The 15603-nt window shown below is 42.2% G+C and overlaps 1 protein-coding gene across 1 annotated transcript in view; it reads left to right on the top strand.

Annotated features, from left to right (window-relative positions):
• Positions 1-278: 278 nt before the first annotated feature.
• The window catches only part of ZCCHC14 (zinc finger CCHC-type containing 14), a 55861-nt gene continuing 40536 nt past the window's right edge, over positions 279-15603 (top strand). The window contains exons 1-2 of the mRNA XM_072872250.1: positions 279-1476; positions 15246-15369. Of these exons, the coding sequence (XP_072728351.1) occupies positions 913-1476; positions 15246-15369 (688 nt within the window). The 5' untranslated portion in view covers positions 279-912. The remainder of the gene's footprint in view (positions 1477-15245; positions 15370-15603) is intronic.

Below are 15603 nucleotides of genomic sequence, written 5' to 3'. Positions count from 1 at the left end.
CGCCGCCAGCAGCCGCCCGCACACAAAAGGCGGTGTTCCCGCCCCTCTCCTATTTAAGCGTCCTTTCGCCCAATCAGCGCCAGGAGAGGGATTAAAGAGGCGGGCTAAAAGCTGGCGATTGACAAGCCCCCTAGACCCCGCTCCTCTACGCGAGGAAGGGGGTGGGGGAAGCGTGCTGGCAACCAATCCCCAGGCGCGAGTAGACGGCTCGGCCAATCGGCAGGGCGGTGGGTGGGGCCCGCCGCCGGGTCAGGCCCGCCGCGGGGTCAGGCCGGGAGTGAAGGCGCTCCATCGCTCCTTCGTCTCTCTCTCTCTCTCTCTCTCCCCCCCGCTCCGCTCCCGGCTGGGACTTCTCACCGCGGGATCCCTCCGCCGCGGACCCGTCCCCCTCCGCCTGCTCGCTGCCTTCCAGCGAGGGATTATTTCCCGCGGTTGTGGCGGCGGCAGCGGGGCGGCTCCGGCGGCGGCGGCGGGGCCCAGCGCGGCGGGACGGGCTTGCGCGGAGGATGGAGGCAGCCGGCGCCCGGCTGAGAGAAGGAGCCGCCCCGTGAGGGAGGACGCGGGAGCTCAGAGGCCTGCTCGGGGCCGCCGGGCCCTGCCGGGCGGGGACCCCGCGGCCAGGCCGCGCCTCAGCGCTCGGGCCTGCTCCCCCGGCGCCGCCGGCGGCCACCCTCGGGGGGGCCCGGCCCGGCCCTGCCCGCCGCCGGGGGCTGCCCCCCGCGCTCCTCGCCGCCGGGCCCCCTCGCCCCCCGGGGGGCGGGTTTGCCGGGGGGGCGGGAGCGCGGAGGGGGCCGCTTGGGGGGTGTCGGGGCGCCGGCCTTGCGGGCCCCCCTCGGGGCGCTGCCGCCCGCCCTCGCCGCCGCTGCCCCCACAAGGGTGTGCTCCCTCCGGGCCGGGGGTAGGCGAAGCACCATGGTGGAGAAGCGGTGCCCGCGGCTGCAGCGGGACGGCGTGTACCGCTGGTTCTCCGAGCTGCCCTCCCCGCAGCGTGTGGAGTTCCTCTGCGGCCTCCTGGACCTCTGCATCCCGCTGGAGCTGCGCTTCCTGGGCGCCTGCCTGGAGGACCTGGCCCGCAAGGACTACCACTCCCTGCGCGACTCTGAAATCAAGGCCAACAACCCCGCCGACCTGGGGAGCCTCACCAACCTGACGGACGAGGTGGTACGCAGCAAACTTTTGGTCTCTCTTGCCCTGCTCGGGTCTGCCCACCGAGAGGCGGCCGGGGTCCTCTTCCGTACCCTCACCCACATCGATTCGGTCATCAACAACTATGGGCTACAACTCAATGAGGGCCGCACAGGGGATGAGTTCCTGTTGCTCTTCACGATGGCATCCAACCACCCTGCTTTCAGCTTCCACCAGAAGCAGGTGCTGAGACAAGAGCTCACCCAGATCCAGAATATCATGGCCAGCACCAGCAAGAATCCCAGCACCTCTACCCTCAACACCATGGCAACCTATCCTGGCTGCCATAAGGTGGGTATCCACACCATAATGGCACTGCTGCAGGGTGCTGGGGTGTGTCTTCAGCGCTGATTTTAAACCTTTCTTCTGGTACAGGCGTTCTAGTGATAAATGGCAGACTAAGAGACTGGCAGAGATGGCTTGCTTGGTTGATGATGGGCATGGTCAACTGAGGGTGAAGAGAGGGGATGTGTGGAGTTTTTATGGGCTCCTGACATTTCAGTGAGAAGGGGTTCACAAGCTGATCAACAGGCAGTGGTATAAACCTTAACTGATTGCTTCTGGCAATACATCTGCTGAGGGGACAGTCCTGCCAGTTGCGTGGAAGACCAGTGATTTAGTAGGGAAAACCGACATGTAATATCTTGGGAGCAAGCATCTGTTTAAAAGTTTCCCTGGAGGAAGTTGGAAAGGAGGATCAGCTTTGGGAGTAGCTGTCCAGTGGCAAAGGCATCTTGGTGAGTCTGGGTGTTGTTTAGACGAATGTGATGGCAAACGTTTTGAGTTTCTGATCCTAAACTTAAAGAAAAGCATTTCTTGGCTTTTCTTTAAGTGGTTGCCTGTCACCCTGAACCTCTCGGGTATTGATCTTGGTGTCAGTGGTTCACCGTCATTAACTTGCTGTTCGTTCATTCAATTGCCAGCAGTTAAGCTAGACAGTAACATTTTAAGACGTGCTGTTAGTAATTAGATGTGTTACTGACTGCTTAAATGCTCTTAGCCTGCTACCAGTTAGGGAGTCAAACTGTATTCTTGACTGAATTTAACCTGCTTTAAAGTTCAAACTAAGTACTGGCTAAGTGGGTGTATGTGATCAGTTAACAGGCTCTAGCTTTTGAGGATGTAGGACTCAGTCAGCAAATAACTATGTTACCCTTATGCTGGGAAAGATGGTTTACACGTAAGGGCTACAGAAATCCCTGTATTGGAGTAGTATCCTAAATAAAGCTGTTTCTGAGGGCTCTGTACAGATTCCATTAAGTTGCGCATTGAATTTCAGACTGAGACAGAAATGTACGCTCGGTCTTCCTCTGAATACAAATTTCCATCCAATTTCATGTTTCTTTGAATACCGCTGCTTTAATCGTAAAATCTAGATGGGTATTAGTAAACTTCTTATTTCTCTTAATCTTCCTTTCCTATGTCTTTAAACAGTGCTTGTTCCTGACATTTTGTTTTAAGGGGAAAGAACAGGGTATGGGAATGCCTCTTTATTCAGTTTAAACCTCTACATGAATAAAATATAGATGGAAAGAATCTTTCACACAGAATGTAGAAGAGTATAATTAAAACCAGAAAAAGCTTCCTTCCAGATACTTAACTGCTTGCAACTTCCCTTATTCAAAAGATGCACGGACCCTAGGTTTGAAAGGAAAGACTGTAAAACATATACAAGTTTTCCCAAAATAAGATGAGCAAAAAAAGACAGAATTACGCAGGCAGGGGCATTTTTTAGAGTATGCTTTCAAAGCTTCACAAATAGTGCACGATTTATGTAGCTGAAAAACTCCAGCACTATTTATGTCAATCTAAGATGGACGGAGAATCCATCCTACCATTTTTCATGCCAGCAATAAGGCATACAGGACAGTCATTTGATTATTGTTTTTTTTTCTTCTGAACTCATTGAAGGGTTGTGTCTTTAAAAATACTATTTTTTTAAAGAAATTGGCATTGAAGAATACTGGTTGCTAAGTACAGAAGAGTTGAGAGGGAACAAAAAAAGTGACTTTGCTTTCACAGTCTCTGGACTATGCATTTTGTTTGAACAGATGCAGATTTCCTTTTTTAAGATTGTTAAATTTTTTTGATGTTGATAGCTGGGTAATTTTGCTACTTTTAGAGTAAGCAGTTGGCTTAAAACCAGAGTTGGATGAAACAGATGGAAAAAACAATGTCTTTCTCCATTCAGCCCTGTTTAAATACGCAGAAATAAATTCCAACACCGTGGACTTAGATCTTGTGATGTTACCAAGTTATGTTGTGACAATACTTGTGTTGTAACATCACCTAGAAAAAAAACAATGCGGATGTCAAGAGAAAGTGAGCTGTGCTGGGCTGCTGCCTGCCAAGAGTCCTGCGCTCTTCGTCCTCTTCAGAATTGGAGGAGAATTTCTTCCCCAGAGCGCTTTCTCATCACTCTTGTTGCTTTACTACAGCTTCAGCTATGCCAAGCTGGTACTTGAAGTCAGCGCTGTGTGTTAAATTGTATGAACGCTGCTCCTAAATTCTCAAGCGCAAACCTCTCTGAGCCCATCGGCTGGAGAAGTGGTCGCCATTTGAGGTCCTGAGAAACTTTTGGAAGCTGGAATGGAGTGGATGTGTAATGGCATGCAAATAGGGAGCTCTTTGTGAACAGGGCTAGTTATCCTTCAGCGTTGCCCTTGTGCTGAGTGTGGGAATAGGGGCTAACACTTGTGTGACTACCTGTTTTTCTGTATAACTAGAGGTCCGTTACAATTCCTGATGATTTACATTGAACTTGTTTGTTCAGGGAGATGCAACAAAAAAGTTGAACAGTGCTCTTTGTTCTCTTTGCAGAAACAAATGGAAATGTGCTGCTTCTGCTTAGTCAGTCCTATTAAAATATGACCCAACTTGATATTAGCTACAACTTTTTTCCAGAGGATTGGAGCTTGCAATCCTCTTTGTCTCCAATCTCTCTCACATCTTACACAATTTGTTTTTGAGAGATTTTGCTGTATAACAGTGAAGAGACTGAAGAGTTGATACAAAATTACTGTAAACCTTTAATGCTTCTTCAAGTTCCTTTGGGGTAGGTGAACACATTTAAAGTTGGTTAGTGACGCAAACCACTGCTTTTTGCTGTTGTCTTTTACTGTCTGCTGCAATTGCTGACTACAAGGAGGCTCAAAACAGCTGCCCATATATTTTTTGCTTTAATTTGTGCTTTTTGAGATTATTCTTGGATTATATGAATCTTAACTTTACAGGAAAAGGTGGCTGTGGCTGGCTTTAAGTAGGTCAGTAATTATTAGATTCATGGTTTCTACTTGATAGTACAAAATGAACATTAAGTTTCCTTGCCCTAACTAGGGAGAGCACTGCCCTCTCTCTACAGCAGACTATTGCTTTGGTGTCTGTAGGGATGATCATTTCTGCCCCTTGTCTTGGCCTGTATTTTCACAGAATCACAGAATAGTATAGGTTGGAAAAGACCTTTAAGATCGAGTCCAACCGTAAACCTAACACTACCAAGACCACCTCGACACCATGTCCCTAAGCACCTCATCCAAACGGCTTTTAAATACCTCCAGGGATGGGGACTCAGCCACTGCCCTGGGCAGCCTGTTCCAATGCTTGACAACCCTTTCGGTGAAGAAATTCTTCCTAATATCCAGTCTAAACCTCCCCTGGCACAACTTGAGGCCATTTCCTCTCGTCCTAGCACTTCTTACCTGGGAGAAGAGACCGACCCCCACCTCTCTACAACCTCCTTTCAGGATTGATTTTCTTCTGGTTTTGAATGGTGCCAATGCTTGCAGGACTTGGGTTGTGGATTCTTCAAACGTTTTGCTTGTAGGCATAAAATCTAAGGTGGTTGTATAGTTTTTAAAAATTGAAACAGTACAAATTGTCTTCAAATGAAGCCCAGGCATACATCTAAAGAATCAGGTCTTTTAAAACTTTTGTTCCTGGGATTAACCGTAATGGGCTTATTTGTAACTGGAAATGATGCAACTGAGTTTTCAGGCTAGTTTTGTACCTTAAGATACCCATTCACCTGTGTTCGATACCTTCACCACAAAAGAGGTGGAACGGCTTTCTGGCCAGCACTTAGAGCCTAGCATCTGAAGGCTCATTTCTGTGCTGACGTATGGTGCTTAGAGCTGCAAACTGCTGCTCTCTTCATAGAGGAGGTGGAGCTGGAAGCATCAGGGCACATGAAAACCAGTAGCCAAATGTCTCTTGCTGTGTGTGTATGAATCTGGGTGCTTTGATAGGCAAATTGCCACGGCTGAATTTGTGACCCACAGAGAAGGGAGAAATGTCTCAAAACTGTCTCCCAACATCTTGAACCACCCATTCAGACTTTACTGTGTACGACTTGTGACAGCGAACATCTTTTTTATGCTATAGGTGAAAACCTAATGTTTTTATTCATTCTTGGTTGCTTTGAGGCTGTAGTGATGCTGTCTTTAGAGAAACCCTTAGGCTTATGTCTTGTAGATAATGACATTCCAGGACCTACTTGGATACTGGCACTCATCTAGACATCATAATATGAATCTCTGCATGGAACTTTTTCTCTCAAGAAGTCTACATGTGTTACTAACACTGAGGACATAACTTCCAGAACTAGAGGAGAAGTTATTTGTGGATCTGTCACCTTGTATTTCTTGGAGTTGTTTCATCTACTTATTGAGATCATTCTGTAAAAACAGGGAAATAAGATAATGCTTTGGCTACTTAGGGCCTGCTCTGCTAGCTGACTGACAAGAGCTCTTCAGTGCAATTAGTGTGATGATCTGGTTGTGCCTTCAGCTGCAGAACCAGGGTCATAAATAGGTCTGACTACAGTTTGCAGCTGAAAGGAAATAAGAGTCAGTGACATTGTAGTTATGTGGCTGTTTCAGGTTGATATCTTGTGAATGGGAAAAGGGGCTCTTGCCTAGTCAGCTTCCAAATACTGCACCAATGGCTATTTCAAGTTTATAGCATAAGATGCTATTTTTCACCCGTGCTAATTCCATAGGCTCATCTAAAACTTAGAAATAACTAAAGACTGTGTATTGGGAGCTGTGTAGAGCTGATGTTTTGAGGGGTCCATTTCAAATACCTTCACATTTTTGCACTGTCTGCTACAGGTGAATGAAGTTACATGTGCTATCTTCAGAAATATTCAGAGATTTTTATTTCATCTGTGGAATGATGAGTTGGAAAAAACTGTTAACTTGTTGGGTTGAAACAGAGTCTTTAAGTCCTAGTCTTTAAGTGATCTATGCCAGCTGCCTTTATGGCTTTTATGCTAGCTTTGTCGGGATAGAATAAATAATGAAAAACCTAATTTTTAGCCTCCTAACCCACTGAAGGTATTTCATAGCTTTAGTAGATCACCATGTTAATAGCAGTTGCTAGCTAGGATTAGAGGTGTTTACTCACTGATATCAGTAGTTGCTATCTGAGGAATGATCTCATTTTCAAAAACAGATGAAACTAACCTCGGGAGCTGTAGGGGCAGGTCCTGTAGCTTCCAGCTGGTGACATGTGCCAATCTTTGCATGTCCTTTTAGTATTCTGGGTACTTGAGGCAACACGGGTTACACGCGCTTCTTGATGTTCCAGTTAAGAAATGTGAGTCTTCCAGTTCTGGCTCATTTCAGAATTGTTTTTCTTGTTTGAAAGTTTTTGTGACTCTGATAAAATGGTTGAGTCTCAAACCTGCAATATTTTCAGAAATGAGCTTAACGTATAAAGGAATCCTTGGAAGACAACAGTCTCGTGTAGTAACAGTATTAATTACCGCCAAATTCACTTTGCCTAATCATATGTTACATGACGAATTTGAATTTAAGAACCTAAATTAGTTTGCTTGGGAAATGGGCTGTACATCCAAACATCAGGGACAGAGCAGCCAAAAAATTTGTGTTGAGCTAATAATGATGTTTTTTCTGTGAACTGTTTTCCCATTTTTTGCGCAGGCTGAATGAAGTTTTTGTTTTAAGAGGGTGTTCCACTTCACTTTTTTAATTTACTCTTTTTTCCTACTAATTACCTTGTAACTGTTAGTTGTCAGTTAAGCAACATTGAAGTAGGCCTCATCTCTTCTGGAATAAAAATGCCTATTGTAAGGTGTTGGACATCTTGAACCGTACAAGACTTTAAACTGTTTTAATTGAATCAGTGCACAAGCTGTATGCAGATCCTGCTTGGAAAAGCAGAGCCAGCAGTAGTTAACCACACCTAACAAGCATTCCAGTGTCTAACTTCAAAGGTACTGAACAGCATCCTTGTTTGGAAGTATTTAACCATTTGGTTTAGCTTTTTTTTTAAAAAAAAATGTTTGAATTGCTAAAACTGAGATCCTGTCATCTTTGAGCTGGATATTGGATACAGCACTGCCTCTTTCTAGCAGGGTAGAGCTCTAATTCTTCTCTGGACTTCTTGGTGCTGCAGTACCTGTGATACTTTTAAGTGTGCTCTGGTAAAGGGACTTGTATAGTCATCTTCTACATTCAAATACTGCAGTGTCCCTTTTACTACTTACTCTTGAGTGCTTTTTCGCCTAAAAAAAAAAAAGGGGGCAAATATAGGAATGTTATTCCCAAGAATATAGATAAGAGTTTCTATGAATACACAGAATCTTACTATAGAAATGCCAGACCCAATTAATCTGTAGAAATGAGAACCATTGTGACACTTAAACTAGAATTTGACTTTACTCTTTGGCAGAAGAATTGAAGCAAGTTGAAATGAAGTTGCTCCCCATTTAGATTTGAAATGGGTATTAAATCTAGCAAAGAGACATTGATATGGTCCAGATCTGTATTTCTGTGCATGGGTTTTGTAATGAGCAAACATCTAAATTCCTTGCTCTTGCCTCATGCTAAAATATAATTTTTCCTTTGGTTCCATTGGTATGATTATCCAATAATAAGCATTGGAAGGGATAAACTTTTTAACAGGTGCTCTGGCCAGTGTAGGGTTTCAGGATTTTTGTAAACAGCTGAAGTGATCCAGAAATAATAAGATCAATTACTTAAGAGTAAGATCTTAATTTTAATTAAAGACCTGCCAAGTCATGATGATAAATAGTGAAAGTGAACATTTTTCATGCATATTATGAATTATTTTCCAGTGTCTTTTTTCCACCGTAAGTAGTTTTATTACACTGAAGCCATTACTTAAGTGGATATTGAGGAGGGGAAGGAGGGAGGAATACAATTCAGTGAATTTGTGACTTGTCAGATAACTTCTGCCAACCTTGTTAAAGCGTGAATTGTTGTAGAAGAGACCACGGTGGCAATGAATGATTCTACCAGGGAAGGGTTTATGGTATCACTGCTTGGATTATACTTCAGCAGATTTTAGAATAGCTTCTTTGACTATCCTTTTACCTCCCAAATGTATATACTGGCCCCGTGGGGGCAATTTCCCACCCATACGCTGGCAACATAAGCATGGTAGCTCTGAAGTCAACATAATATTAATGTTTTAAAGGCAGATGTCATTAAGGACTTCAGGCTTGTATAGCAGATAGGACCATGCTATACTTTGAATTCTCTTGGGAAGTTTAATGTAATCTTCCCTTCTGGTGGCTATGCTTTTAGCAGCATTCAGGTGAAGAAACGTCAGTACTGGGAGAGATACTTCTGCTCTACATCCCAAGGTCTGGTTATAAGCAGTTACCTGTTTTCATTTTTGAGGTGTTTTTAATGATTGGTTTATAAAATTCAGGTTTGATTTCTTTTTTGTTTTGAAGAAAAAACAAAAGTATCTTTCTTGTCATGTCTTTCTTTGAAATATGCCTGATGCACCAGAAGTCTAGAATTAAAGTGCCTTGAATTAGCACAGTGTGAGTGAGGTGGTTGCTGTTGTGCCTCTCCAGTAAGCGATAGTAAATCATGAAAGATCAGGTAAATGAAACAGGATGTTGTTTTGTAGCTTATTTGTATTAATACTTGTTTTTTTCTGTTGCCTTTTATAGAGAGTTTTTCCCTTTAGAGTTCAAACTTTAACTCAGTGTATCTTTTCAGCGGGAAATCCCACCTATTCTGCCTGCTTGGCAAGCTCATACGGTTAACTGTTGGAGGCTGTGTAGTAGTGGCAGAAACCATTGCATTAGCTAATATTAAAGAATTCTGAAACTTCTTTGCAGAGCGCAGCTTCACTTGTTTGGCTTATGGGGCGAGTGTACATCTGTGCACAAACAATTCCATGCAGCACAATGGAATTGAAGTCCAGTTACTCTATGGTAGATTTATGTTCCTAGTATTAACAAAGTATTCACAATTCTTTAATTAAAGGATTTTTAGTGGACGTGACTTCGTCTATAAAATACAACCCAGACTTTTTTTGGTTCATCTGCTCTACTGAATTTGTAATAGAGCCTTGTAGCAGGTGTGATTGTCCCATAGCATTTAAGTGCTTCATGCCTCATTTCATTCCAGTAATAGTCTCACAGGACAAAAGCATCTAATCTATTATCCCATTTCACTGTGAATTGCCTCTCCACCCTTTGTGTTTAAAGATGGATACCTTTTTACCAACTTCCTATGAGAATAGGTGTGGGACCTCTTGTAGCTATTGAGAAACATGGACACACCTGACTTGATTGCACCTGGTGCTTACATCTTTTTTTGGTAGACCCTGGCTGTTGGAACTGCATGAATTTCTAGCACAAACCACACACTTTCAGTGGCATTCGTGTCCCAGTCCAACAAAGCAACTAAACATGCAAATTTAAGTGTGGAGCAGTGTTGAGGACTTCGCTAGGTATGTGAAAAGTCGGGTGTGTTTGTGAGTGTTCCTTAAGTATCCTTGTGGAAGAGCCCAGATCTTCAAAAGGAGTAGTTCTTAATTTTGTTCTTCTAGTGGGAGAACAGTCAGGTATTTGCATATATAAGTAAATGAGAACTGGTGCTGGAGGCTATGGTTTCACAAGCAGCTGGGCAGGCTAATGGCTTGTTGCTACTAAGAGGAAGTTGTTTCCTCAGCCTTGCTCCTCCTGGTTTTGTAGTCTCGGTAGATTTTGAGTTTCAGGTCCTTGCATTGGTTGCTCTTGTTTCTGGCTCAGACTTAGCCTACTGAACAATCTCATGCATTGGTAGACTGACATCTGAGTGTTAGCAATGCATATTTTTTTTTCCAAATTATTTGGGAACCTGAGTTATGTCCCTGCGTTGGGAAATAGCAGCTTATCTGCCTAAGCATGCAAGGACTGTATCCTTGCCATAAAGCTTCTGCTGGAGCATTTTTGCAAACAGGATTGCACTGTGTTAAAGACCTTGGTGTTAACCTCAAAATAAGCTGTTGTTAATACTCACTAATATGAAACTGGCAGGAGTGAATGGAGTTGACTGGTTTTTTTCCGCCCAGACTTCAGTACTCCAATTCCTGAGTGCACTCTTACATGATATCTGCATCAGCCTCAAACATGGAGGTCAGTTTATGATTATGAAAAACCTTTTTTAATGAAGACTTCCAAAGCCAGCATTGCAGAAGCATTTATCTATGGGACTTCCCCAGTATATCATTGGCCACTTTTGGAAAACTGAACATCATGTGAAAAAGTTTTCCTGTGTAATCAATAGGAGAATGTGTTAGTGTGGCTTTTAGCTGTAGCCCTAGTATCTCACTTGACTGACTCATTGCTTTTATATTTTGTTTGCTTTTCCTGTGTAACTCATGACCGAAATTTCATACCTAACTAGGTATAGAAGTCAGTGTTTTATTTCCTCAGATCCCATATCATTGTTTCCTTAAATTATAAGTCATGTTACACTTTAGGTAGTAAGCTATGTTGATTTGTTAGTATTGGCTCCATTTCAAACTAAGTCAGCAAATACTTCACTATTAAACCATGTATTTTCTGTGTTCTGTTTAGTTATTTTTAAAAGGAACACATAATTGCTGTTTTGGTAAAATTCTTACCACATTAAGCTTGACTTCTATCAGTCCTGTTATTTTTATGAAAGACTTTGCTCTATTAAATGTTAGGCATTGTCCCTGGGGAGCAAAGCTAACCGTTACTGAATCTGACTTCACGGATTTACCATTTTCCATATTGACGTCCACTGTCTTGGAGAGTGGCAGAGCCACTTCAGGGAGCAGTGGCTGGACGAGAAACACCGCCTGTTGAAGTAACTGCTCCTGGTGATTTTTGTTGTGCGATTTAATTTTTTCTGTGTGTTTTTTGATGGATCAAGGGTTTTGGAGAGCTTTCTAGAACTCTTTTTTTCCACTGTCCCAAGATTCTCTATGCCTGTTAGTACATCTCTGGTGCTGAGAAGAAAATCACTGCACTCTGCTGAAAAAAATGTTACTGTTTGGCAGGTGAAAAGGGAAAAATGTGATAATGGCTAAAATTCTAGCAATGACTTTTGAGACCTCGACACGTTTGTCCTTGACCGCTGAATCAAAACAACTGTTTCTCTCCCTGGTGAACTCCTGGGGGTGGAGGGCTGCAGGGTGGCATTCTGTGATCCTTCTGTCTAGCCCTTGTTGGGAAGGATGCGCTCTTCAGTAGCTGATACCAGTTTTGGTACTGTCTTTATTACTGTGGAGAATGAGGCACAGAAGAACTCGGGCTGAGCCTCAGTTAGTCATTAGGTAGTGATGAATTTTCTTTGTTGTTTTTGGTTATGGCTATTACTTTAACTTGCAGTTCAAGACAGAAGCCAGGTTTTAAACTGGAAAATCAGAATTTCATCTGTGAGCCAGATGCTTTGCTATGGAGGGAGTAGATGCAACATTAGGGTTGAGTAAGAACAGTTTAAAAATCTCTTCTGCACCCATTTGAGTGGTGCATCTTCTAGAGTCATTGAATAAGCTTACAGGCCACTCTGTTAAAACAATTTATGAATAATCTAATGAAACTGGATAGGTGCAACAGAAGGCTTTCCTTCTCCCTGGCCCTCTACAAAATGCTGTGCTAAGGAAAAGATTAGGTATAGTGAAGAATATTTCTATTGCTTTAACTTTCAGGGGTTGCAGTTGTATTTGATTAGTCTTCATGGACTGTTTCTGCTGTTGTTCTCCAATAATTTAAGTTGAAAAATCCAAAGTCTTCTGTTCAAATGTCTGATGCTGTGCCCTCTGAGACCTTGAATTATGCGTGAATTTTTCTGCATTTATAAAATGTCACTCCTGTGGTTTGTTACGATATATAGCCTGAACATTTCTGGTTTCCTTGATGCCAGCTTATCCACCTTTACTGTGGACTGCTACTGCTTTAGAAAACAAGCCTTTAACAGTTCTTGAACAGCAGATGCTTATTCTTTAATGGCATCTTGGCTTTCTTCAGAGGTGTCACAGATCTTAAAAGGTCCAAAGCAATTTGCTTACCACTTCTCAGAAGGTTTATATCACTGGAATGCCTTGTTCTTTATTCAGAATCTAGTGACTACTTATTAGTAGTTGTTTGTGCTGAGCTCAAACTAGGGATTGCAGTAGTGTTCAGATATGGCGAATGTTCTTCCCAGAATTTACCTGACGCTGAGTTTCGACAGTTGAATTTGGACAAGTCCTTCGTGGGCATCTATTGTTAAGCTTTTGCCAGTGTTTCTCCCAGCCCTCCCAGGACAGGATCTTCTGCATTTCACAGCTGATGAGTTATTGTTCTTCTGTGTTTTGCTTGGCCTCGAATTTAAAAAAAAAAAAAAAAAGGCTGTTACTATTTTGGAAATAAAACTTTGATTTGCAAAACATTTTTCATTATTTTACTTTTCCTAAACAAATCCAAACCTTTGCAGTATTGGTATGTTTAAGTCAGTGGAAAAAAATATTTAAAATTTGGAATGAAAGCTTTAAGCAGTCAGATTCACTGGTTATAACACCATTCAGCTCACTAACAAAGCGCCCCATTTGGAACTAATCAGAGCTTTGTGATTTTTCTAGGCCAATTTGAAACTGCTTTGCTTTGATGTGTGACTGAATCAGATAGTATATGAGCTCAGTCCGTCGACATATGGGCTAAATTAATCTTTACCAAGTATATAAAAATTAAATCTTTATGGAAAGAATTGGAGGTTATGTATAAACAAAATGCAAATTTTAAACTGCACGCAATGCTTATTGTAAGGATAGTGGAGAGGAGGGAATACAAGATAGGAGGCAATATATTGTAACAAACTGCTTGTGTAGAGATTTTTCTGAAAGCATGTGGCTATGTTCTTACTCAGTTTCAAGTACTGTAAGTATTTGTATTTGCTGATTGTTCCGAATATTTGGAACCTGGTTATTTAGGATAACATAGTCTTGCCCGAATCTAACTTTCTAGCTTGTTCCGTTACCCGGTTGCTCTTCTGAAATCTCCCATTACCAGGAGGATGGTGGTGTCATTGCTCAGTCCGCTGGAACTTCATCTCACAGCAGTGCACTGGAGGGAGAGTTTAATGAGCTCCAGGAGAGAGACCGTGTGATACAAGCTTTGGTAAAGACTGACTTTGGCAAGGAGATTTAAACTCTTCCCCACCCTCCCCCCAACCTTAAAGTTTAATGGCTAGTCTTTCTCATGCGAAAGCTTGATACTAAGTTTTTGTTACTGGTGGAAAGCTGTGCTGAAGAAGCATAGAAGTAAGCTTTATTTTTGATCAAAAAGTAGACTAACAGTGCTGAAAAGGAAAGCAGGTACTTGTAATCCCACTTTCTTCTGACACTCATCTGTTTCTGGATTGATTTCTTTGCACATATAAGCTTTTTTATGGATGTCAAGTATACCAAGTCTTTCACTTGTGCTACTGCCTTAAACTGCATATAAATCTGTAGGTGTCAGTCTTAAAATGGAGCTTACAATAGGTAATTGTATAGAGGTAGGGATGTGCTGGTTTTGACTTGCATTGTGTATTCCGATTGATGTCAATGTGTCAGGCTAATGGAAGGGTGAGCAAAGTATTATTTTCAGTGTAAATTGTCCTAACTCATGGCACTGGCTCAAGTAATCAGGATCTGAATGAGCCTTTTTCCTTACAGGGACCTTGTAGTCGCTGGTGTTAGTTACCATGAATAAAGGATAGCTTCTTTTGTTATGTCGAGATGCACATTTTCTCCTGTGATTTGTGAAAGGCTAAAATCCATGTTAAATTCTAATTACAACTCTCCGTACCAGCATTTCACCGTTGATTCAAAATGTAGCAATTGAAATTCGGGTAATGCATTAGTTAGTATGAGTACTTTTGTTAGTCTTAACTACCTCTTTAAAGCACGCTTTCCTCTTTAAGATACTTAAACGCTTGTGTTCAGTACTGCTAGTGTAACTGTTCATCCACTTCTGCTTCTCATTACCTAGAAAACAAGAGAATAATTGCCTTGCTTATGAGGCAGGCGTTGAATGTTGTACTACAAGTAATAGATGTGTTTGTGTTGCTGCATAATTGTGAATGCTCTTGTGGACAGCAGCTGAAGTGGGCAGTCTTTAGTTCTGCATTTTCTAACAACTTATGTTTGTTTCTGTAGTCTTCAGTAATGGTGAAAATATGTTTTCTTATGCTAAATGCAGTTTAGAAGGTACGTATTAGGCCATGAAGTCTGTTTTGATGATGCAGCCTTCTGCTTGGGCATTTTTAGTGTGCAATTTTTCATTGAAATATGATCATGATAGCAGGCTTTTAAATGGCAAAGACAAGAAAATTAGTTAAATTTGCTAAATTGGAATTTATTCCTTGTAATCTGTGTGGAAATACTTTGAAATGCCTTGAGTCTGTATCAGTGTAGATAGGTGGCATAAAAATGATATTTTTCCAAGAGCCCTTTTCCCCTGGTTTTCTTGTTGAAAAGTTAAGAACCGCAATGTGGAGAGGTTAAGGATCTTGCAATATCTCTACAGTTGACTGCTGTGTGGCTATTGTTTAAAAAAGAATTATACTTTAAGTAGCTTTATAGATTAGCCAAGATAATCTAGATTTGTGAATAGCTGCTGACTAAAACAACTTCCCTGAACTGTTACTTGTGGAATATCAGTAGTAACACCCCTTGGTTTTAAAAGAAGCAAACGTCTTCTAACTGCCTTCAAAGTGGTTCTGCTCGCTCTGGAGGAAGGTGTGATGTTTGCACATTCCCTCAGTTTATTTTGTTGGTGTTTTTGTGTTTTTTCTTTCCAGGTCACTCCAAGGTCCGAGACCCCCATCAACAGTGTCAGTAACAGCTTGGAAAATGTACTACATACATCAACACATTCCATTGAGGAGTCATTACCCAAGAGGCCTTCAGGGAAACACTCCAAAGGTGTGTCCTTTTCTGCATGTGTACTTCCAAAGGGGGAACAAACTCGTGTCTCTTGATGGCGATTAGCGTTATTATAATTGTGATTGGAGACTGGAATTTTGCTTCTTTACTTCTGGATTGGGTTGAGCAAAGGAAGTCATAGAAGGGTTTTTGTAGGAAGTGTTAGTGTATCAGTGAAAAATGGTCAGCGAGAGACAAGTATGCTTATTCTTCTGTTGGGAAATAAACAAGGAA

This window comes from Ciconia boyciana, chromosome 9 (assembly GCF_034638445.1).
Source record: "Ciconia boyciana chromosome 9, ASM3463844v1, whole genome shotgun sequence".
NCBI lineage: Eukaryota > Metazoa > Chordata > Aves > Ciconiiformes > Ciconiidae > Ciconia > Ciconia boyciana.
Note: the sequence above shows the minus strand (reverse complement) of the source record. Positions and strands in the feature narration are given on the sequence as shown.